Source organism: Plasmodium berghei (assembly GCF_900002375.2).
Source record: "Plasmodium berghei ANKA genome assembly, chromosome: 6".
Taxonomy (NCBI): domain Eukaryota; phylum Apicomplexa; class Aconoidasida; order Haemosporida; family Plasmodiidae; genus Plasmodium; species Plasmodium berghei.
This window is the reverse complement of record NC_036164.2, coordinates 1-27524: the sequence shown is the minus strand read 5'-3', so window position 1 is coordinate 27524 and position 27524 is coordinate 1. Positions and strand designations below refer to the sequence as shown.

The 27524-nt window shown below is 21.3% G+C and overlaps 6 protein-coding genes across 6 annotated transcripts; 5 read left to right on the top strand and 1 right to left on the bottom strand.

The window, feature by feature from the left end:
* Window positions 1-3911: 3911 nt before the first annotated feature.
* PBANKA_0600061 (fam-b protein) lies at window positions 3912-4813 on the top strand (the record flags this gene model as incomplete). Its single annotated transcript, XM_034568513.1, has 2 exons — window positions 3912-3980; window positions 4154-4813. 2 exons carry the CDS (start codon window positions 3912-3914, stop codon window positions 4811-4813), a joined length of 729 nt encoding a protein of 242 aa, XP_034420496.1.
* A 3100-nt stretch (window positions 4814-7913) lies between these two features.
* Window positions 7914-9109, top strand: PBANKA_0600051 (BIR protein; the record flags this gene model as incomplete). The annotated part of the gene is made up of 3 exons (XM_034568512.1): window positions 7914-7928; window positions 8064-8957; window positions 9044-9109. 3 exons carry the CDS (start codon window positions 7914-7916, stop codon window positions 9107-9109), a joined length of 975 nt encoding a protein of 324 aa, XP_034420495.1.
* A 2620-nt stretch (window positions 9110-11729) lies between these two features.
* Window positions 11730-14234, top strand: PBANKA_0600041 (BIR protein; the record flags this gene model as incomplete). The annotated part of the gene is made up of 3 exons (XM_034568511.1): window positions 11730-11756; window positions 11886-13328; window positions 13416-14234. 3 exons carry the CDS (start codon window positions 11730-11732, stop codon window positions 14232-14234), a joined length of 2289 nt encoding a protein of 762 aa, XP_034420494.1.
* A 3022-nt stretch (window positions 14235-17256) lies between these two features.
* On the top strand, window positions 17257-19816 carry PBANKA_0600031 (BIR protein; the record flags this gene model as incomplete). Its single annotated transcript, XM_034568510.1, has 3 exons — window positions 17257-17274; window positions 17415-19358; window positions 19469-19816. 3 exons carry the CDS (start codon window positions 17257-17259, stop codon window positions 19814-19816), a joined length of 2310 nt encoding a protein of 769 aa, XP_034420493.1.
* A 712-nt stretch (window positions 19817-20528) lies between these two features.
* PBANKA_0600021 (fam-a protein) lies at window positions 20529-22151 on the bottom strand (the record flags this gene model as incomplete). The annotated part of the gene is made up of 6 exons (XM_034568509.1): window positions 20529-20699; window positions 20857-21090; window positions 21174-21277; window positions 21447-21516; window positions 21612-21879; window positions 22021-22151. 6 exons carry the CDS (start codon window positions 22149-22151, stop codon window positions 20529-20531), a joined length of 978 nt encoding a protein of 325 aa, XP_034420492.1.
* Window positions 22152-25576: 3425 nt separating this feature from the next.
* On the top strand, window positions 25577-26790 carry PBANKA_0600011 (BIR protein; the record flags this gene model as incomplete). Its single annotated transcript, XM_034568508.1, has 3 exons — window positions 25577-25594; window positions 25720-26625; window positions 26716-26790. The coding sequence occupies 3 exons, from the start codon at window positions 25577-25579 to the stop codon at window positions 26788-26790; spliced, it is 999 nt and encodes a 332-aa protein (XP_034420491.1).
* Window positions 26791-27524: the final 734 nt, after the last annotated feature.

Genomic DNA, 27524 nt, shown 5'->3' with positions numbered 1-27524 from the left:
ACATACCAATTTTTAATATTATTTTGGGGATGACTCCCATTTTTATGTTTGTGAGTGTTTAAAATGTGTAATTCGTTTTTACATATCTTATAATTGATATATGCATTTTTTTATGAATGGGTATGTGTTGACAAATGTGATACACAAATATACACATATTTATAATATACACATATTAAAAAATATATTATACATAAGCACATCGACTATTTTTATCTTCCATTATATATTCATAAATTAGGAAGTGATACAAATAATTGTTGTTTATTTATAAAAAAATAAAGGAGGTATTATTAGATATATATGGGAATGAAAAACCTCTAATACATAAAAAACGATTATATTCATTGAGCCACATTGAGAGGTAGAATAAAAAAAATAAAACGCAAATCAAAAGTTCAATTTTGTATAACAAAAAAAACATATATGATTTTTCTGCATGCTTATTATTGCTTTTATATAAAATACAATATAAGCATTTTTAATTTGTGAAACTTCAGATTATATTTTCTTTAATTGATGAACATAAAAAAGAAGGAATTTTATTTGGTATAACAAAATTAATAGTAAATAAATGAATATATATCAAACGAAGTCAAATAAAAAATATATATATAAATTAAAAGTACTAGTATAATGAAATTTTAACATAATTTTGTTAATTTTTACTTATATTATTATTTTATTACCTAAACACTACACAAAAAATATGTATAAGTATCAATTATAAAATTAATCTTTTATTATGATTTTAATTATCTTTTTAAATTTTAAAATCTACATAAGTTCATATTTTATTTACTATAAATATGTAATGAAATAAATAAAAAGTATTTTTGAATAATAATAAAATATTGCCACATACAGAGTTTAGCAAGAGGATCAAAATAATATATGTATATTATGTACATATGCTTATTAAGACATGACAAATGTACATATAAAAAACAAATACAATTGCTTTAATTTGTATTTGATAAAAAAGAACATTTAACTTATTTAAAGGTATTATATATTTTTTATTTTTTAAAAGCGCCCTAAAATTATGTAGTATATTAAATAAATAGTAATATGTTACAACATATGTAAAATATTCATACATATGCTTACACATTATTTCAAATTTCTTACAAAGTAAAAATATTTTTGTATAAAATTATATACGGATTAGTATTGTGACATCATTTATTATTATAAAGAAATAATAAAATTTCAATAATTTAGTATATTAAGCATACATTATATACCATTAATATTGTCATATTCTTTTAAAACACGCGAAAGGCTACTATTATAAATAACTTCATATTATTGATCTTTAAAACTTTGATAATTACAAAAAATTTCTATTAAATAAATATTACATAGATAAGCCTAATATATTTAATACTGAAATAGCATTTTACAAAAAAAACAAAACCTTTAAAAAATTAATTTTTTCTTGGATGGATAAAATTTTTCTATATATTATATAGAATTTATATGGATGTGCATTTTTTTCGTAAAGTAGTTTTATTACACAAAGACTGCAAAACATGCAAAATAAATAGGTCATCCTTTTTTTCTTAACTGAGAAATGCTAACGATATTATGAAAAGCTTCATTTAAATGGGATTAAATATTCACAATATATAATAGTTGTTTCTGCTAAGAAAACTGATATATTTATATTTTTTAATTTTGAATGTACACTTAAGTTTTTTTTTATGGGTGTAGATATTTTTTCATTCATTTTTTTCATTAAATATGTGTACTTTTACAAAAATTTTGTAAAACCACCAGAAAGGATAAAACAAATTTTCTTTGATTACACTTTGTCATATATTACATATATCATTATATATGATTAATATAATATAATAAGCTTTAATTCTGTTTTCCTTTTATATTATATAATTTTAAATATAATTATAATGACATTATTTTTATTTGGTATATACTTTTCGTTTAATACACTACTGCATATTGTTACCATTAACAAATAAATACCTTTCATATATGTGTAAGCATTTGTATGCATCCTTGCCTATATATATACAGTATCATGTTATTATCATTGGAACTTAAATATATTAAAATAAATAAATTTAACTCTGAAATGCAATAAATTATATTGCATACAAAATTTTTAATTAAAAAACATTAACATGGACACAAAATGTAACATGCTTCTCCATATGCTATTTTTAATAAGGTTTGCTTTATATGTATATATTATAGGCATTTATCTAATGACAATAAAAAAAAATATTATAATTATACGAATTATTTGTTTTTTTATATATACTTTTAAGTTCCTTCTCATATTTGGAGTTCATTTTTTCATTGCCCATACTTAGGATAGTTTGTATCATTTTATTACTATAAGGAAATTATAAATGCCAAAACGTAATTTATGTAACTCACTGAAGGTATTGTTCAAAATATGTTTTTTATTTTATTATTAATGCACAAAAGCATGTTGCACATTTGGGCAATAAACTTAAAGGTTTACTCCTTTTCTCAGAAGGTGGTTTATATCTTTATTTAACTTTTTATAATTTTATCACATTTATTGGTCTTTGAATACTAACTAAATCTATGTACAATCGCATGCTTAATCACGAGATGAAGTTTAAAAGTCCAAATATGCAACAAAAAAAAGGGGCATAATCATTAATATGAAAGGGGCCGTATAACATTTTTTCATAAGTTATATATAATTGGGTAATATTGATTTAACATGGTTAAAGTAAAATAACTAAATTTCATATATTAATATAGATATTGGGTATATATGAAATTGTATTATGTAATATCATAATTGTTTATTATATAAAACTTGTTAATCAGGTATTATATTGAATTATGGATATCAAAACATAAAATATGTTTCTTTATTTGATGAAACATTTATTTAGTAAAGCTTATAATTTGTGTTAAAATTACTTTAATTTAAATTATATTATACCAACTGAACTATAACAATAACATTATATATGAGGCTGGGTACTAATTATAAGATGATTCAGTTGAAACCATAATAAATTATAAACCATTTAAATATAAATAACAACGATGATTTGTTAATGTTTTCAGTATATGTTTGTATCTATTCTTATATATGTATCTAATGTTTTATGATTTTAATTGATATTTAATAATTTGTTCGTATGTAAACAATAATAGAAAAATATAAGTTTATAAATTATTAAACCCGTATCACTAAATATATCAATGTATTATAGATTATATTAAAAGCCGATTTCTATAAGAAATTTCCCCAAAATATTTTTTATGGGTAAATTATTATATACATATATTTTTTTAAAAATAAAATTATATTTTTAGAGAAAAGTTAATATTTATTTGAAAAAAAAAAATATTTATATCCATAAACGCTTTTAATGAATATAACGAAGCTTATTACAACGGTTACATAAATTAATTCTATAGAAAATGCAAAAAATTAATAAATGAAATAAATTTCATAGTTTTTTTATAGATATATTCATAAAATTTAGAACAAAAAACTAACAAATATTACAATTTTGGGAATAAATATCAAGTTATCAGCATTATTTCAAATATTTTTTATGGGTAAATTATTATATACATATATTTTTTTACAATTAAAAATGTTGTATTTTTAGAGAAAAGTTAATACTTATTTGAAAAAAATATTTATATCCATAAATACTTTTAATGAATATAACGAAGCTTATTAAAGCGGTTACATAAATTAATTCTATAGAATATGGGAAAAATTAATAAATGGAATAAATTTCATAGTTTTTTATAGATATATCATTTATTCATAAAGTTTAGAACAAAAAACTAATAAATATTACTATTTTGGGAATAAATATCAAGTTATCAACATCATTTCAAACTACATATATTATTTCTTTTATTTAACAAATAAAGTTAAAATGAGAATCAGCATTTTAAAATTTGTTTTTTTTTCAATTATTATTTGTTCTTTTGAATATGTCAAAAATGTAAGTTAAATATTATTTTATTTTATTATTAATAATATTTCATTGTAGTTTTCGTATTTATTTGTTTCACATTAACCTTATATTATTGTCTCATGTATTGACAAGGTACTTAAGTTAAAGAAGCAATTAAAATTAATTACATATATGTTAATAAATATTTCATTTCTTTTCAGGAACTATACTTTGTAAACGATAGAGGGATATACCTTGAAAGGGATGTAATAAACTTCAAAAATAATAAGATATTAGCAGATGTAGATAACCAATTTGATTTTAATGAATTTTATGAATCAACTTTGAGTCTCGCAAGCCAACTTGGTGATTGTATTGAAGGTAACAAAGAAATAGCATACCTCCAAAGTATTATAGACTCACATATAAAGAAGCATAAAGAAAATAATACATTACCCGATTTAAATAATGTAGATAAGAAAACTAAAAAGTTAATTGATCAACTTCGAAAAGAATTAGAAGAAATAAAAAAAGAGCTTAATAATAAAAGGAGTAGTGAAGTAGAAATACAACCGATAAAAGATAAAATAATAACAAAAAAAAATAAAAATAATTCTGTATCAGAACAAGAAGACTTTAAACAATTGGAAAATTCTGAAAATACTAAAATTGCATCAAGTAATAATTATAAGAAATTCAAAATTAATCGAAAGTTAAAAGATAAAACAACACTTGTGATCTTGGGAATGTTTATATTATCTATTATTTTGGTAATATCATTAGGAACGAATTACTTAGCAATACTACTTATACCGTGTGCGGCTTTAATAATTGATAAATATTGGAAATCCTTTAAAAAATTAAAAAAATCAAAAATATAAAAATAACCACTATTTATTGTGTTTTATTACACTTGTTTAAATGATTAAAAAAAATATATTTAATATTTTATAGCATAAAAGTTACACTTTTGCATTTTATAGAATAATGAAATTGATTTAATTGTTTGTTTTATTATTATATATATTTTAGCTTAATATATAATCACGTTACATAATTAATTTATCCTTTTTTAGTGTTTGTTAAAAACTCATTTATCCTTATTTCCATGCATATATATTATACATTATATATTAATGGAATTTTAACTTACTCATTTTTAGTTAATATTTATAATTTTTTAAATAAACTTAATTTAAACACACTTATTAATAAAATTATAAGCTATATTGAGGGTTTAGGGTTCTTTACTATGGTTTATAGTTTTGTTCTATGGAATCTATGTTTGGGGATAGGGTTAAGTATTTTGAATAATTTGATAATATTTATTGGTCTGTAAATCTTGATCAGATATATATACAATTTCCGTATGTTTAATCTCAAAATGAAGCCCAGATATGCAACAAAAAGGGGATATAACCATTAATATGAAAGGGGTAGCATAACATATTTTATAAGTTATAACACTTATGTCTAATTCGTTCATATATATTAAGTGTGCTAATATTATAACTTCGAATTATATATTTATTGGTAATTTGGGCTGACGATATATAAGAACCCTTATTATCTATTATATAAGACATGCTAACCTATAGTTACATTTAATCATGAATAACATAATATGTTTCTTTATTTGATGAAACATTCTATTTAATAAAACTTATTATTTGTACCATATTTGTTTTAATTTAAATCGTATTTTGATAACCGAACAGTATAATAATATTATATATGAAGTTGGGTATGAATTATAATAAAATTCATTTTGAATATTCATCTACATTATAATATACCTTCAGGTTAATGGGAATATTTTTATTGTTAATTAAACATATTACCAATATATAATAGGTAGTCATAACATATAGATACATGGCATATCGATCTAAAATCGGCAATACAACGATATTTATAAAAGATATTTTATGCATCTAACATTTTTAATAATAAAATAAAAATCCCACTATATATACAATATTTTAAGTTTTAATTGTAGTTATTATTATCTTTTTGTATTTCCTTTACATTTGTGTTAAAATTAATAGTATTAATAGAAGTTGCTTTATATTCTTTAATTTATTTATCATAAAGGTATAATAACATATTAATCACTATTAATTTTTAAATTTTATAATTTTGAGGTATAAATAAATTATATTTTAAAATAGTTAAAAAATAAAATATAAGTATATAATAAAATATCATGTTATAGTTTATTATAATACTTATAAACAACCTGGTATATAAAATTAGCGTTATTGTACTAATATATATAATATTGTATCAATGACTAAAACTGAAATATGCTAAATTGGGGAAATATATAGAATTATATATTAATGCAAAGTATATAGAAAAAGTATGTAATAATTAATTTAACTTGAATTAATAACATTTTTATTAGGTTATTATATATATAAAATTCACAAATATATTGTTATTGCTAAATAATATATGTTCTAAAATACTTAATTTAAAAACTATGAAACGAGGAAATATTATACATTGATTTAAAGTATTTTTATTAAGCGCATTAATTATTCCGTTGTACTATACAGTGATATAATAATAACAATAGTAATAGTAATAACAATAAAATATCAAATACGAAAAAATATATTATGTTTATTTGATACACTTATATGGCTATAAATTAATTATACATATTATTAAACGAGCGATAAAATTAAAATTGTATGCACAAAGCATCAAATGACATATTACAATTTTGACTTAGTATTTTTTAATGTGCTAACATTAGAATTAACACTAACAAGAAAATTAATATTAATAATTCTATAGTTTCCCTAAAAATATTGATTTCCATTATAGAAATAAATATAGTTTATTATAAAATATATAAGCAAACTATATATTTAGAAAATAATTCTAAGCCATTTTTAATGATTAATTTTAATATATACATGAATTGAAAGTTTTAATGGTAGAAAATATAAAACATAATTAAACTATGTAGAATAAATAAATGTTATATGGCTATATCATTGTCTTAAAAAAGTATAATTCCCTTATCTCTCCTATCTAAAATGTAAATATAACAATTAATTACCCATAGTTTTCTATTATACTTTAAAATTTGCATCAATACTTATTTATGTGTTAATGTTTAATATGTATTATTTAAAAAAAATGCATTTAGAGTTTTATTTAAGCTTATAAATAGCATAATAAGCATGAATTTAGTGATAATTGCCGTTTTAAACCGTGGAAAAGATGTGCAAAATATATTATAAAATCACTCAATAAGGTATATTTCTAAATTGAATTATATAGGAATAAAAATAGTTATATGATTCATTAAAATGGATTATGAATTTATCCATATTAAATAAAAATAATATTAAAATTATGTATATGCAATTAAAAAAGGTAACAATGCAGCTTATTTTGTAAATGTTATAATTTTAGATTAAACTATATTATATATTATAAAAAATAAGTATATAAAAATTTAATATATTAAAAAAAACTATTATTTATATACTTTTAAGGATTCTAGTAATAATAAAACTTTTTATTTTTTAGATATATATAGTATTTATGTTTTAGAAAAGGTTTTACTAAAAAAGGAGATGCTATAGGTATTTTATGTTCAAGCATACTTTAAATTCATTATAAAAGTATATTCATTTTTATAATAAAGTTATATCATATTTTATTAATAATAGTATTTTTTGTATAAATGCATTAAATCTATATTTAATCAAAATTTTATTAAACAACTATCTATTTAAGGTAATTTAGCTAATTTTGATAAACAGGAATATAACGTTTCTTTAGTAATAATATTATTTTATCACTCTATATTAATTTAATTATTGAAAAACTTATAATATATTTAATTAAATGTAATTGTTATACATAGGGCTAAAGTATTTGCGCCACATTTTGGGGACATTGTATATAAAACAACATGATTCTATTCAATTTAAAAATCAAAAATAAAATCCCATTATAATGAATGACCATGTGGTATATGCATTTTTTAATACTAATAATTTCCTTTACATTTTTTGATATTGTATTACATATAAATATCATTAAACTTTATTTTAACAAAATTTTCAATAATGCATATTTATAATAATTGTTTTTAATTTTTTTTAGTGTAGAAGGTTCCTTTTTGTAAGGAACTGGTTTCCCGATAAATTAGACAGTGAAGGAAGCTATCAATTCATTATGGATGAAAATAATTTAAATGGGTATTGTACTAGTAATAGATGTGATGGTGATCTTGAAAAAATTAATGCTGGATGTTTATTTTTGTTTGATGCATTTTTTAAGGATTCTTCTTCGTTTAAGTATCATAATAACATCAATATTGTTGATTACATTATGATATGGTTAAGTTATATGTTAAACCTAAAGAAAAATAAGGATGGAACCAGCAATCTACAATATTTTAATAAAACATATATAAATAGCAATGAAAAGTATAAAACTCCTATAACTGGTGTTGAGGGGTATACTAGTTACAAGGATCTTATAGATAAAAAGCATGATTTGACGAAAGTGGATATTAAAGATATATCTAAATTTTATGATGCATTTAAATTATTATGTGAAATGTATACAAATTTTGATGAAAACACATCATATTGCACAGGATGTTCGGAAAATGCTAATAAATTTGTTGCAAAACATGGCGAGCTTAAGAACGATTCTAGTATAACTAGTAATAGTTCCTATAAACAACTATTTTCTACTTTATCAAATGATTATAATAATTTTAAAAATTATTGTACTAGTAAAGGTGGTAATTGTAAGGATATTCCATCCCTTCCATCGATAGAAACAACAAAAATTACTGCAGATTTGCCTGAACAAACTAAACAAATTCAACAAACTGTAGAAACTTCTGAACAAACTGCGCAAGGTTCTGCACATAGTTCTGGACGATTTTCTGAAGATCCATCATCAAGCTCGCCAATAGGAAACAAATTATTTACCGTTTTATCGATATTTGGTGCAATAGCATTTTTTTTAGGAATTTCTTATAAGGTAAATAATAAGGAATTTAAAAATTATTTTCATTATATATATGCAAACGCTAACAAAAAATCATACTTTTACCGTTTTTATATTAGTATTCGTTATTTGGATTTCGGAAACGAGCTCAAAAGCAATATTTAAGAGAAAAAATAAAAATATAAAGAAGAAAATGAATCATTAATATGTGATTCGAAGAGTAGTGATAATTCCAGGAATAGTAATAATGATTTATATATTTTAAGAAACTGTCTATTGGGAAGTAGCTTTTGCATAATTTTTATAGTTTTTATGTTTTAGGATCCATATCCGGGTTAGGGTTAATTATTATATCTTTATTTATTTTTTATAATTTGAACACTAATTAAATATATGTGCCACCCCTGTATGTTTAATCTCTAGCTGAAGTCTAAATATGCAACCAAAAAAGGGATGCTGTCATTAATATGAAAAGGGCCACATTACATTTTTTCGTAAGTTATAATATATATAATTGAGTGTTCATTCCGATTTAATATGATTAAAATAAAATGTCTACATTGCATATATTAATTCATACTATAATATATCATAATTATTTATTATATAAGATTTATTAACCCAGAGTTATATTGAATTATGCATATCATAATGTATTTCTTTATTTAATGAAACATTTTATTTAATAAATCTTATTATTTTTATCATATTTATTTTGATTTAAATCGTGTTATCCGACTGAACTGTAATAAAAGCATTATATGTGAAGCTGGGTATGAATTATAAGATAATTCATTTTGAATATACATATACATCATAATATATATTCATATTAATACGTTGGTTTTTAAGATTAATTAAACATATTATCAATATATAATAGATAGTCATAAAATATGGATTCATAAATATCTATCGAGAATCGGTAATACAGCATTATCTATAAAATATTATTATGCTTCTACCATTTTTTAAGTTTTAATTGTAATTACTATTTTCTTTTTGTGTTTCCTTTACATTTGTATTAAAATTAATTAGTAATAATAAAACTTTATTTATACGCTTTAATTTATTTATCATAAGGTGTAACATAGATTAATCACTATTAATTTTTAAATTTTATAATTTTGAGGTATACATAAATTATATTTTAAAATATTTAAAAGATAAAATATAAGTATATTAATAAATTTTCAAATTATATTTCGTTCTAATAATTATAAATAATATGATAGATAGAATACGTTATTATTATATGCCTATACATATAAACTAATAAAATACTATACCAATAACTAATATTGTTTTATTGTCGAAACTTCACATAATTAAATATTAATATAAATTATATAGAAAAAATATATAATAATTAATTTTCATTGAACTAATATTTATATTAGATTATTATATATACACAAACTTATAAATATATATTTTAAATACAATGTTTTTACGAGATAATATATATGTTTTAAAATATTATACTTTAAAACACAGAAAAAAGGAAAATTATTAAATGGTTTAAATTATTCCTCTTGAGTACATTAATTATTTCATTGTAGTAAACAGTGATATGTCATTGGTAGCAACAATAATAATATTAGATTAATATATTATGTTTATTTAATTATATTACATGGATATACAGTAGTTATATATATTATTAAACTTGTAATAAGACTAAAATAGTATGCACAAAACATCAAATGAATATTATAGCCTTTAACTAAGTATTTTTTTAGTGTGGCAATATTAGAATTAACGTTACCAAGCAAACTAATATTAATAATTATATAGTTTACTTAAAAATATTTTTTTTTAATATTGAATTAAATGCTTTATTATATAATATGTAGTATATAATATGTTTAGATTATAAGTAGAAATATGCACTATAATGGAAAAACCAGTTATATTGTTTCTAAAAGTTTATTATCGTCACTAAATAAAAAGCAAATGTTAAAATTATAAACCTATAAAATTTAAGTAAACTACATGAAAGGAATTTCATATGACTTTTTTTATAAATTAAAATTAGTTTTATATTATCCAAGTTTTAAAACGATACATTTAATAAAGCATGTTTTGTATAAATAAAGTTATTATATACTATAAAATTCCTTTATAATATATTAATTATATTATAAATACGAACTATATATAATTTATTTAGAAAAATAGTAGTGTTAACCTATTCTATAAATATTGTAATTTAAATAAGTAATTTGTTTTATATTATTAGATATAATATTAAAAAATGTAACATCCAATATGGGATAATAACATATATAAATATTTGACATTCAAATAATAAAATAAATTTTTAACAGTTATAGTAATAATATATTTCTAATTCTTTATATGTTTATAGTAACATAAGTTTTAAAATTCCTTTATTAAAAAAGTAGTGAATATATATTTATTTTCATGTGCAAACCTATAATATAAATATATTATTATATCAAACAAATTTAATCTATTTTTTTATGGTATTCCATGAATTTGTGCAATATAGTTATTCAATATATTATTTAAGAAAGTTGTACTACGTATAAAATGTATTACATATAGATATGATAAAAATGTTAAACAAATAACCGCTTAAGTAAATTTAGTGATTGTCATAAATAAAAATTATATACCTTTTTAATACTATTATTATTGTATGTTAATTTAGTATTAAAATTAATAGAATTTCTTTAACTACATATATTAATTATATAAAATTTCAATTAATAACCTACTTTGTCTCAATACATATATTACATAAAAATAATATGATGAAAAATTATATCCCGATTAAAAATGGAATCCAATATACTGTTTGAAGTGGTATATACATTTTTTAATAAAATAAATTTTCTTTTATTTTATTGTTTTAGCAATATTTATAAATTAACTTATATTTCAATAACATTTCATTAATATATTTTTTTATTAATTTTTATAATATTTTCGTAGTGTGGCACAATTGAAAAGATTGACGAATGTTTAACCATCGACAACTTATCTACAGGAAATGAATGTTCGGATGATGTATTATACACTGCTTATTGTCCTACAAATAAAGAGGATCAAAAGGGACAATGTGTGACAAATGGTGAAAAAATTAGTGCTGGGTTTATATGGTTGTTAACGATGCTCGAGGCTCTTAATGAGGAGTGTCCTGAAAATGAAAAAGACCATTATTTTGAATATGCTATTTTATGGTTAAGTTCTAAAGGTAATATAATTAAGCCTGGTGCGTATGTTAGTATAGATGGTATTTATGATATTCTTGAAAGAAATAATTCCTCTTGGTATAATCAATTTCGTGATAAACTAAATGAAAAAAAAAAATCAATGAATTTTAGTAATTACCATATGTGTAATCTATATAAATTACTTAATGAATTATGTACTCTAATTACTAAATATAACCACGATAGATCAAACCCAGAAGCATATTTAGGATATGCTAATAATTTTGCTGAAACATATAAAAATTATGTTACGAACTCCTCTAAGGTTCAAAATTGCGAATCATATTGTGATGTGCTGTCTACTTTAAAAAGTGAATATGATAATTTTAAAGAAGAAAATAAAGATCTAGAAGGTAAACTTCCTGAAATCAATGAAACAGAAACTTGTAAGGATTTATGTAAACAAAAAAAACAAAAAACAGAGAATGATAAGGGTATAGGAGATGGATTGGATGATGGGAAAGTAGATATAGATGACGGAACAGATGATAATCAAAGAAATCAAGAAGAATCAAGAAATGGACAAGGTGCCACAGATAGTGTTCCAGGAGAAAAAGAAACTAAAAGTACACCAGGAATAACTTTTTATATTGGTCAATTCGTTTATACGAGCGTATTAAATAGCACTTTCAATTTTGTTGAAACATATAAGGAACAAATTATAAATATCTCTAAAGGAATCCCTGATGTATATAATAAAACTTTAAATATTATAAAAAATGGTTTCAGTAAATCTACTAATTTTTTTAATGAAATTATTGGGAGTATAAGCTCCAGCTCTAAAAAGGTAGAAATATCTGGTAGTTCAGGCAATAAAAGGCAGGAATTAGACGGCGCAGGGGATGAATCACCCTCATCTGATGACTCATCATCACCTCAAAAACATACACTCCAAGCTTCATCATCATCAAGTTCTACGGAACAAACTAAAACATCAGAATCGTCTCAGGGCCCAACTGTAAAAACAAATTCTGATCAAACGGATCAAGAAAAACCTCAAGCACAAGTGCCAAAATCAGTGATTAAACTAAAAAATCCAGTAACCGAAGTAACAGGGAATGGAACAAAAGGAATAGATGTTAATATACTCAAAAGATACAAATCAATTGGAATTTCAATTATAATGTTTTTAATACCCATTACTTTATTAATTTTATACAAGGTAAATAAAATAAAATTATGAAGTATACAATTTTTAAAATATTTCTTCACTATAAAATATTATATATTTTTCATAATTTTATGTTAGTATTTTCCATTTGGATGGAGAAAGGAATTGAAGAAAAAAAAAAACATGAAAAAGGTTATAAATATGTTTGGTGCAAATGAAACGACAAAAAGAGTTATAAACACAACTGATCGAAAAAAACAAGTGCAAATAATTATAAATTCATCTACTCAAAAAAAACAGGATAAAAAGGTTACAAATTCATCTATTCAAAAAAAACAGGACAAAAAGATTACAAATTCATCTACTCAAAAAAAACAGGATAAAATGCTTACAAATTCATCTACTCAAAAAAAACAGGACAAAAAGTTTACAAATTCATCTACTCAAAAAAAACAGGACAAAAAGATTACAAATTCATCTACTCAAAAAAAACAGGACAAAAAGTTTACAAATTCATCTACTCAAAAAAAACAGGACAAAAAGTTTACAAATTCATCTACTCAAAAAAAACAGGACAAAAAGTTTACAAATTCATCTACTCAAAAAAAACAGGACAAAAAGTTTACAAATTCATCTACTCAAAAAAAACAGGACAAAAAGATTACAAATTCATCTACTCAAAAAAAACAGGACAAAAAGTTTACAAATTCATCTACTCAAAAAAAACAGGACAAAAAGTTTACAAATTCATCTACTCAAAAAAAACAGGACAAAAAGATTACAAATTCATCTACTCAAAAAAAACAAACTAAACAGTTTATATATTCCATTTATTGGGAAAAATATCCATTATTAAATATACATAAACTTATGAAGACCGATTCTGCACCATTTATTATTTTATTTTGGTTGTTTATTTTTTATGTTTATAAAAGAAAAGGCTATTCTTTAGAATAATAAATATAATTAATAGTTTTTGTTTTATGTTCAGATTATTTGGATCTGACTTTAAAATTCAATATAAGTATTAAAAATAATAACTGCATATTAATATAAGCAATTTGACTAATATAAACAATTAAAAAGTGTATTTTGTGTAATATTATAATATGTGTATTTTATTAATCTATATAAAACAGTGTCGTAGGACTGATTCATGTGATTTCAATTATAACTTCCTTTTCTATAACTCTAAAAATATATTAGTTTATAAAATTATTTAGTATCGAAAAAAAATAAAAGAGGAAATAAATCGTTAATAGATTATTTAGATGACATGAATTGATATAATTAAGATATGCCCTATTTGAAAATAACTAATTTTGAATTTAGATTTTGAGTTTTATAAGAAAAATGAAAACAATAAATAAATCCCATTCATGAAAATAAATCGTTTTATTAACATAAATTTTCTAATATTATTGTGCTGAAAAATATATGTTTATATATAAAGCTTTTACAATAATGCATTTTTATTAAAAGGAAGCATGTACATCAATCTAAGAAAAAAAACATAAATGGATGAATATATATAATGTTTAGGTTTTTTGGAAATTATAAATATGTACACTTATTTAAAATAATATTTGTTTTAATATAATTATATATACTTGCATTCATAATTAGATTAAAATAATTGTTTTGATATATTTTTCCATTTGTTTTACAAAATTTCTTCGATAATGGATAGTTTTTTATATAAAATATGCCTATTATATTTTTAAATATTAAAATAATTAATTTAATCTGAGAAATGCAGTTAATTTTATAAAAATTATTTATTGGTAGTAATATTGACGCTCATGCTTTTTTATAAATGAATACAAATTATAATTAGATTCATTTGAAAAAATTGCTTACATTATAATATAACTTCAGGTTAATGAGTATATTTTTAATGTTAATTAAACATATTGCAATCTATAATATATAATCATAAAATAAAGATTCATGGAATATTGATTAAAATTCGATAATACAATGTTATATATAAAAGATGTTTTATGGATCTAACATTTTTAGTAATACATAAAAAATTGCACTATATATACAATATTTTTGAAGTTTTAATTGTAGTTATTATTATCTTTTTGTATTTTCCATTTGTATTATAATTAATTAGTACTAATAAAAGTTGATTTATGCTATAATTTATTTATCATAAGGTATAATAATATATTAATCACTATTAATTTATAAATTTGATAGTTTTGAAGTATAAATAAATTATATTTTAAAATAGTTAAAAAATAAAATATAAGTATATAATAAAATATCATGTTATAGTTTATTATAATACTTATAAACAATCTGGTATATAAAATTAGCGTTATTGTACTAATATATATAATATTGTATCAATGACCAAACACAGAAATATGTTAAATTTTGGAAGCATATACAAATATATATTAATGCAAATTATATAAAAAAGGTATGAAATAATTAATTTTAACTAATAATATTTTTATTATGTTACTATATATATATAAAATCACAAATATACATTTTAAATATATTGTTATTACAAAATAATATATGTTCTAAAATACTTAATTTAAAAACTATGAAACAAGGAAATATTATACATTGGTTTAAAGTATTTTTATTGAGTGCACTAATTGTTTCATTGTACTATACATTGATATACCAACAGCATCATAATAGTAAGAACAATAGATAAAGCATTAAATACGAAAAAATCATTAAATTAATTTGATTCTAATACATTGATATATATTATTAAACTTGTAATAAGTTTAAAATTATATGCACAAAACATCAAATGAAATGTTATAACACTTATTTAAGTAAGCTTTAATTCGCCAATATTAGAATTAACGCTACCAAGCAAAATAATATTAATAATTTTATAGTCTTCTTAAAAATATTGTTTTTCATCATAAAACTAAATATAGCTTATTATAAAATATAAAAGCAAACTATATATTTATAAAATAATTCTAAGGCATTTTTAATGTATACATGAATTGAAAGCTTTAATAGTAAAACATATAAAACGTAATTAAACTATGTAGAATAGGTAAATCTTATATGACAAGAGTTTTATCTTAAAAATCATGCTTCCCTTATCTCTCCTATTTAAAAAATATACCAATATAATTATGCATAGTTTTCTATTATACATAAAAATTAGCATCAATAGTTATTTATATTTAATATTAATAGAAAGGAATAATAAATATATAATATTTACTAATTATTATTTTAAAAACTATTTACTCTCAAAGACTTATTTAAACTTATAAATAGTTTAATAAAAATGATTCAGTGATAATTGTTGTTTTAGCAATGGATATGATACGCAAAATAAGTTGTGAAAATACCCAATAAAGTATAATTATAAATTGAAGTATATAAGAATAAAAATAAAGTTATCGGACTCATTAAAATGAATAAGAATTTATGTATATTAAATAAAAGGGTGTTATATAATATTAGAAACAAGTATATAAAAATTTAATATATTTTTAAGGATTCTAATAATAACTTTCTTAATTTTTTATATTTGTACAGTATTTAAGTTTTAGAATTCTGTTTATTATAATAAAAGATATGGCGTTGTTTATGTTCTATATTAAAGCATATGATTAAGTATATATTTTTTAAATGCATTATAAAATTCCTTAATATTTTATAATAAAATTAATTATGTATAATATTATTAGTAATATTGTTTTTATGCATAAATTGTATTATATATACAAATGGCTAAATATGTATTAAACCAATCATAATTTAAGAAAATTTAGTAAATGGTAATAAAAATAAATATAATATTAATAAAGGAATATTATTATCACATATTAATTTTAAATTTCTATTAAAAATTTTAATGTGTTTAATACGATAAATGTGATATAGAAGGCTTATTTACGTATATATTTTGTCAGTATATATATTTTATATAAAAACAATATGATTCCAATCTACATATTAAGAACAAAATTCCATTACAATGGACGACGAAACAATGGTAAATAATTTTATTTTAAAATAAAACGTGCTTATGCTTTATTTTATTGTGTTTGATTTGCCTACAAATCACATTAAATTGTATTCAATAAATTATGTATGAATACATATTTTTATTAATTTATATATACTTTTTCTCAGTGTGAGTTATTTCTTGAAGCTGATAAACTTTTGAATGGTAATACTGACATACAGACGACAATTAAAAATTTCCCAGAATACCATCAATATTGTCCCGATAATAAAAAATGCTCAAATAGGGCTGAAAGTATTGGTGCTTTGAGCGCGTTTTTATTTACGAATTTTTACAATACAGAAAGCAGTTATTATGAACATTTTATGATGTGGTTAGGTCATTATTTATTTAAGATAGCCAAAAAAAGAAAAAATGTAAACTTAAATATAATGACTTTAAGTTCGGCTTATAACAAATATTTAGAGAAAAGTACGGGTAATCTTAGTCAATGGAATATTATAAATGATCTAAGTGGTGTGAAAGATCCTAATCTTAGGCATATGAGTGAATTGTATACGTTACTTAAACATATATGTAATACATTTGCATATTATAAAAAAAATAAAAATAATAAAATAAAAACTGTGAATCTTCTTCAGAATTCTGTAAATTGTCTTAATCAATATAGAAACCTTTACAAAACTTTTTCTAAAGATGATTCATATCTACCTCTATTGGAAAAATTAAAAAAAATATATGACGACTTTAGAACTTCTGCTATTAATGATGATATTGATAAAAAAAATAATATAGAAAAGCTCCTTCTAGAACTTACACCAATAAATGAAAAAGATTCACATTCTAAGAACAATTTAAAAACGCTTGACTCTAATGGTTCAAATGATCAATTGCAATATGAGAATACATCCGAAATTTCAAAGGAAAAAAACACTCCAAAGGAGCAAAAAGATCCTAAAATCGAAGGGAAGAATAATGAACAAAGCATCAAACTACAAAATTCAGTGGATCAAACATCAAGCCAAAGAGAAGAACCATCAGTTACAGAAGTTGAATTAAAAATATCAGGAAATGAAGAAGAAGATAGTGGAAAATCACAAGAAGACTCTGAAGAACAAACAAATACAAATTTATCAACGAAAACGAACAATCAAACAGTAGTTCAAGAACAATCTGGTGCAGAACCAGAACCACAGCTAAAATCACAGACAGAATCACCACCACCACCACAAGCACAACAAGCACAAGCACAACAAGCACAAGCACAACAAGCACAAGCACAACAAGCACAAGCACAACAAGCACAAGTACAACAAGCACAAGCACAACAAGCACAAGCACAAGCACAACAACATCAACCATCATTGTCACAACAAGAACCAGAACAAGAACAAACACAGATAGAATCACAGAAAGAATTAGCACCACAACAAGAATCATCAACATCATCATCGTCAGAAACAAAAAAACAAGAACAGCTAGAATCTCCATCTACACAAGAAAATTCATTGACGAAACCTGTAAAGGGACTTTTAAATAATTTCTTTAAACCGTATTTTTTATCTTTTTATGATACCCTTACTGATTATGAGAATCGTTTATATGAAAGTGTATCAACTAGCTTAACAAAAGGTTATTCTGCATTTAATAAAATTTCTGATGATTTAATTAATCATCTAAATAAAGTAAATGATACATTACCATCAGTTGATAATAACATTCACCAAAAAGATTCGGAAAGTAATTTATCTCCATCTGATAGTCCATCAGAAACGCCATCGTCTTCATCGACACAATCTAGTGACAACAAAATTGAAAGTGAAAAACACGAAACAAATTTTGAAGATGGAAGTGAAGATACAATAAGTGAACCTGAAGGTGGAAGCCAAGAAATAAATTCTGAACAACCAACACCATCTCCTGAAGTGCCATCAGATGGTTCTCCCAATGTAGCATCTAGTCTAGATATTGGAATAGGAGAGCCTGGAATCAATGTAGAAAAAGGCATATTTGAAATAGGATTTCCAGGAGGTGTAATTAAAGGATACAAATTACTTGTATATGCAGTTATAATTATTGCTATACCCATTATTTTAGCATTTATGTATAGGGTAAATAGAAAGAAAATTATTAAATGGAAAATTAAAAAACACATATTACTACATATTTTGTGTATGCATAAAAAACAAATAACTATATATTTTTCATAATTTTATGTTAGTATTTTTCATTTGGATGGAGAAAGGAACTGAAGAAAAAAAAAAACATGAAAAAGGTTATAAATATGTTTGGTGCAAATGAAAAGACAAAAAGAGTTATAAACCCAACTGATCGAAAAAAAAAAGTACAAATAATTATAAATTTATTTAAAAAAAAACAGGATAAAAAGCTTACAAATTCATCTACTCAAAAAAAGCAGACTAAGCAGTTTATAAATTCCATTTGCTGGGAAAAATATCCATTATTAAATATATATAAACTTATGGAGGCCAATCCTGTACCATTTATTATTTTGTATTTGTTGTTTATTTTTTATGTTTATAGAAGAAAATACGATTCTTTAGAATAATAAATATAATTAATGGTTTTTGTTTTGTGTTCATATTCTTTGGATCTGACTTTAAAATTCATTATAAGTAATTTGGCTTATATAAACAATTAAAAAGTGTATTTTGTGTAATATTATAATATGTGTATTTTATTAATCTATATAAAACAGTGTCGTATGATCGATTCATGTGATTTCAATTATAACTTCCTTTTCTATAACTCTAAAAATATATTAGTTTATAAATTATTTAGTAACGAAAAAAAATAAAAAAGAGGAAATAAATCATTAATAAATTATTCAGATGACATGAATTGATATAATTAAGATATATCCTATTTGGAGATAATTTTTAATGAAAATTATTTGGTTTATAAGAACAATTAAAATGATAGAAATAGTAAAAGAAAAACGCAACTTATCGATTTTGAGTATAAAAAATGAATTACCATAAAAATATGAAAATATTGCGATAAAGAAATATTTTTCACAAATTATAATATTTACGTTTGTAGTTCTCACAAAAATAATACATATATATGCATCTTAATATTAAAAGGCATAAACAAATTATATGCAAATAAAACACTCTTAAAACAAAAAACCAGTTTATGATGGTAATTTAAAGCAATTATTATGCATGAAAATAAATTGTTTTATTAACATAAATATTGTAATATTACGGTGTTGAAAAATATATATGAAATATGTTTATATATGAAGGAAAAAATCATTAACAACATAGGAAACAGCTCTTTTTTTTGGGAGCGGGAGCTTTGGAACCATCGAGAGCATCGGTAATACCGGAAACATCGAGAGAATAGGAAGCTTTGGAACAATTGAGAGCACCGAGAGCACCGAGAACATCGGGATTATCGAGAACATCGGGAGCATTTTTATCAAACTAAGAAAAAAAACATAAATGGATGAATATATAAAATATTTAAATTTTTTTCAAATTATAGTATATATTATAAATATATATATTTATTTAAAACAATATATTTTTTAACAATTGTTGAAATAAATTATTATGTTATTAAAATTTGTATATTGATTACAGATTTGGCATAGACGATATTAAAATCAGTTGATGAAAATTCATCTATGAAATATCCAGCTATGTTAACAAACGGTTTTTCTAATTTTCCTTGTCTAATATGATCTTCAGAATCAATTGTAGTTTTTAATAAATTTGCGTTTTTTATGATTGCGTCTTTATATTCTTTATTGGAAGGGTTGGGATCATTTATATCTACTATAGCCATGACAATCATACTTTTTCTTTTTGATTTCTACAAAATTGATAAAAATATATTGCATAAATTATTGTGAATAATATTATTTTATGGGTAACGAAAAAAAAACACTTTCTTACTTCAACATATGCAGCTAAAGCATAAAAATATTTCTGAGAGTTCATAGAACTACCTCCGTAACGTTGTTGTATCATTACTAAATTTGGATTGTACACACGGGCAACTTTTCAAAAAAATAATAATTTTGCATTATGTAAATTAAGTATTATGAATTTGAAGATGTGTGAAACAATAAATAGTATCATAGAACAATGAAAATAATAAATCACGAAATGTCGAATAAATAGTAACAATACTATGTTAATTTGACTAATTATTTATGTTTTGTATACTTTTAAAAGAGCCATCATTGAAAGGTTTTTTACAATCGGGATCCCATAACATGCTTGTTATTTGATCATGCTAATGGAAACAAAGAGAAATATATGTATATAAATTATAATAATTTTTTAATTTTATTTTGGTTTATAACTTTAATATTGTTCGTTAATTGATACCATATTGGGAATATATTTTGGACGATGATTTGAATCATAATATGGACGATAATGTATTCTTTCAATATATCTATTGTCTTGATAGTTTTTTTTAAATCCATACATCCAACCCAATTTATTTTTTTTCTCACGACTATCCTTTAAACCATACGCACCTATAACATGCCTATAGAAATATTCTACAATTTCTTCCATATGTTTTTCCGCATTTATAGTTTCTTCTGGATCGGTACTTAATAGGTGCTTGTTTTTTTCATATACTTCTGAACTATCATTGATCAAAATGGACATATTTTTAATGCGTATAAAAATAAAGGTATTGCATTTATATTATAATATTGTTTCGATGATGTATATTTAATATTTTCATAATGAAATATGTAATATATATATTATTGTATTTTCTTACGTAGGATAATGATGTGTTGATTCGGGTGTTGTAGATGTTCCTGGAGCAGGGTCAGATGCAAGGGTTTTATTATTCACATATAGGGAGATGGTTAAAAGAAATAAAACAAATTGGATATAAAACTTATTCATTTTTGAACTATACGAATAAAATATTAAAATATATATTAGTATTTTTTTTAATTAAAAATTAACAATTCGAAAAATAGCACATGTATGTTAAAGTTGAAGCAAATAATTTTCTCCAATAAAGTATAAAAAAGAAATATTTAAACGATAAAATGCATGCTTTTATCAAATTTATAAATCTAATATATTTTTTATTTAATTAATTCAATCAGAAAACACCATCAATAATAGAATATTTCATAAATAATGAATATAAAAAATATTATGATTCACAATCTCATTAATATTATAATATCTAAAAATAAATAGCTTTAATTATATAAGTAACATTTTTAATATATAGGATTATGAATATACAAGTTTTATATTTTTATAATTAACTAAATTAAATCTAAAATTTATAAAACAGCCAATTATGTATGGAATTATACATGTGCTTATGTTTATATATAATAGAAAAAAACAATGTTGTTATTACCTAATAGAAGATCAATCATTTAAAATAAAAATATATATTTATTTTAATATAATTATATATATTTTTTATTTGTTTTCTAAATTTTTTTTGATAATGCATAGTTTTTAATATAAAATATGTATTGTATTTTTAAATATTAAAATAATTTAATTTAATCTGAGAAATTCAGCTAATTTTATATATTAATAATACTACTATAATAACAATATTTTTTACCTCATCACAATAATAGTATGATAAAATTTATAGTATGAGAATCAAACATTCTGTGATTTTTTTATTACTTTTAATACAAATTTTACTAAATAACATTTTTCTAACAAAATTTTTAATTTTATAAAAATTATTTATTGATAGTAATATTGACGACCATATTTTTTTATAAATTAATACAAATTATCAATTTCCTTTTAATAGTAAAACATAGAATATATATAATTTAAAAAAATACAAATAAATAAAATATTGAAACATAAAGTTGTAAAATCAAGAAGTATATATACGCATACATAAATTAATTTGTTTTTTAATTCTAATATTCTTGGTGACGAGGTGTTCATATTTGATGGGTCAAGGTTATGTATTATGGGTTATAGTTTTGTTCACTGAATCTTCGTTTTGAGTTAAGGTTCGGGGATATTGTAATTTAATTTTTTTATATTTTGATAATATTTTTGGTCTGTAAATGTTTATTAAATATATGTACCATCTCATATGTTTAATCTCGAGATTATGTCTAAATATGCAACAAAAAGGGATCGCATAACATTTTTTTATAAGTTGTAATGCTTCTATCTAATTCGATGATATATATTAAATGTGACAATATTATAGCTTCATATTTTATACTTTATTTCTAATTGTTGGCTAACTATATATAAGAACCCTTATCATCTATAATATAAGAAAATTTAACCCATAGATATATTGAATTATGCATAACACAATATATTTCGTTATTAGATGAAATATTTTATTTAGTAAAACTTATTAGATCATATTTATTTTAATTTAAATTATATTTTAATAACTGAGCAGTATAATATTATTATATATGAAGGCATAAATTATAATTAGATTCATTTGAAACAGTTGTCTACACTACAATATATATTCATATTAATATGTGTTTTTAAGATTAAATAAACATATTACCAATATATAATAAATAATCATAAAATATAGATTCATAAATATCGATCGAGATTCGAGAATACAACATTATCTATAAAATATATGTTATGCATCTACCATTTTTAATAATACAATAAAAATCGCAGTATATATACAATATTTTTGAAGTTTTAATTGTAGTTACTATTCTCTTTTTGTATTTTACATCTGTATTAAAATTAATTAGTAATAATAGAAGTTGCTTTATATGCCTTAATTTATCATAAGGTATAATAATATATTAATGACTATTCATTTTTAAACTTTCGACTTTTGAGGGATAAATAAATTATATTTTAAAATAGTTAAAATATTAATAAAATTTCATATAATATTTTAATAATTATAAATAATATGGTAGATAGAATGTATTATTATTATATGCCTATACATATAACCTAATAAAATACTTTACTAATATTGAAATATTGTTTTATTGCGAAAATTTCATATAATTAAATATTTTTTTCGAAAAGACACATAATAATACATTATAAAGGTATCCTTTTTATATATTTGTTAAAGATCCAATTTGGGATATGTGGTTTTATATTCTAAACAACTTGATAAGTAAAGAAAAGGTTAAAGACTCAATTCATGTTAAATGTCATTTTATTATTTCATATTAACGCGTATTATATTATCATTGTTTAATGACTCATCATTTTTAAATTTAAAATAGCACTGTTTTGTCATAGAATTAATAAAATATAGAATTTTTAATAAATTATTTGATTGTATATACATTGATAACTATAACAATAAAATATATAGGATAGAAATGAACAATTCAGAACATTTAGTAAATATTTATCTAAATTTATATATTAAAAGAGCAAATGTATCTTATATCTCTCCCCTTAAAGGACAATACAACAACCCAATTAAACATAGTTTTCTATTATACTTTAAAATTTGCATCAATACTTATTTAAATGTTATATATTTAATATTTACTAAGTATTACTTTAAAAACTATTTACATTAAATACTTATTTGGCCTTATAAATAACATAATAAGTATGTGTTCAGTACTAATTTTCGTTTTAACAGTGGAAAAAATATGCAAAATGTATTATAAAATTACCCAATAAGATATATTTTTAAATTGAAGTATATAGGAATAAAAATAAAATTATTTGACTCATTAAGATGGATTATGAACTTATTTATATTCATTAAAAACAATATTAAAATTATGTATATGGAATTAGAAAAGGGAACCATGCAACTTAATTTGAAAATACTATAATTTTAATAAAAAAGTGGTATATAGTATTAGAAACAAGTATATAAGTGTTTATTATATTTTAAAAAATGAGTATTTATACACTTTAAAGGATTCTAATAATGACAATTTTCTTTATTTTTATATTTGTGAAGTATTTAAATTTCAGGACGTTTATGTTTTGCATTAGAGCATATGTATATATTTTTTAAATTCATTATAAAATTCCTTAAAATTTATAATAAAAATATAATAGATATTATTAATAATCATGAGTTTAAGCATAAATTATGTTATATATATGACCAAAATGTATTAAATATCTCCAATTTAATGTAGTTTGGCTAATCTGTATAAATAATATATAAACTTACTATGATGTTACTATTGTATTATTACTTTATATTAATTTTAAATTAATCTAAAAATAAAATGTGGTTAACTACAGATAATTGTTGTATAGAAAATTCAAGTTTACGTTTCCATTTTTATGCAATATATATGAAATTAATATGTACTTAATTTATAGTTCAAAAATAAATTTTCAATATGGCAATTAGTAAAGTGGTACATACAATTTATTGAATAGAAATGTTTGTTATTACACATTTTTGATATTATATTATCTATAAATTAATAACATATTTATTTTAATAGACATTTTTATTTTATTTTTTAAAACGGTTTCTTAGTGTGGAGAGTTTGAAACTATATGGAAGTTTTTTCCCGATGAATTGAAAGATTCTGGAGAATATGATTTTAAAAATGCATCACTCAATGCCTATTGCCCTAATGGAGATTCAGAAAACAATAAAGAATGTAAGACTGATGTTGATAAGATTAATGCTGGGTCTTTATGGTTATTTAATAAATTTTATGGTGATAGTAATAAATTTTCGAATTATGCAGATGGAAAAATTGATGTTGTTGTATACTTTATGATGTGGTTAGGCTATAAGTTAAATCAAAAAACACATGACGGAATCAACACATTTAACGATTTTTATACTAGAAATATAAATAATAATGAAAAGTATACTAATACTATAGATGGTGTTGAGGGGTATAATAGTTATAAGGATCTTATAGATAAAAAAAAAGAATTCATGGATATTTCTAATGAAAATATGTCTAATCTTTATGATGTATTTAAAATGTTATGCAACATGATTAATAATGCTAAAAAAAATGATAATGACGAAACATATTTAAAATATGCTAATAATTTTGTTAATAAACATAATGAACTTAAGAATGATTCTAATAATATTCAAGGGAATTCATATAATAAAATATTGTCTACATTATCAAATGATTATACTTCTTTTAAAAATACTTATTATGATTCTAATATAAGAAGTAAACTACCAAGTCTTATAATGGAAAAAAAAACACAAATTTCTTTAAGGCCTAATGGATCACAAGATATGTTCTCGAGTGAAACGCTACCATCAAGTACTGAAATTGAAGTATCAATTTCTGAAACTGATGTATCAGATTCTGAAAAAACACTATCGAGTTCATTGACAATAAGCAAAATAATTCCAATTCCATTTATATTGGTTGCAACAATAATTTTATTAGGAATTTCATATAAGGTAAATAATAAGTCAAATAAAAAATATATTCAACACTGACTAATTTGTGAATATAAATAAATTATACAATTTAAAAAATTTTTATATTAGTATTCGTTATTTGGATTTTGGAAACGACTTCAAAGACAATATTTAAGAGAAAAACTAAAAAAAAGAAGAAAATGAATCATTAATATATGATTCGAAGATTAATGAAGATTTCAGGAATAGTAATAATGATTTATATATTTTAAGAAGCTGTCTATTTCGAAGTAATTTTTGATCATAATTTTTATATAGTTTTTATGTTGGGGAATCCATAATTGGGTTAGAGTTAAGTATTATATTGCATTTAATTTTTTATAATTTGAACACTAATTTAATATATGTACTATACGCGTATGTTTAATTTCGAGAAGTTCAAAAGACCAAATATGGAACCCATAAGTGGATATAACCATTAATATGAAAAGAGCCACATTCCATTTTTTTCATAAGTTATATATAATTGAGTGTTCATATGGATTTAATAAGATTAAAATAAAATGTCTATATTAATTCATATGATACATGATAATTATTTATTATATAGAGCTTGATAATCATAACTATATTGAAATGTGCATAACGCAATATGTTTCTTTATTTGATGAAAATTCTATTTAGTAAAGCTTATAATTTGTCTACAGTTACTTTAATTTAAATTATATTATGTCAATTGAACTGTAATAATAGAATTATATATGAGGCTGGGTATGAATTATAAGATGATTCATTTTGAATATTCATCTACATTATAATATACCTTCAGCTTAATGGGAATATTTTTATTGTTAATTAAACATATTACCAATATAGAATAGGTAGTCATAAAATATAGATGCATGGAATACCGATCGAGAATCGACAATACAACATTA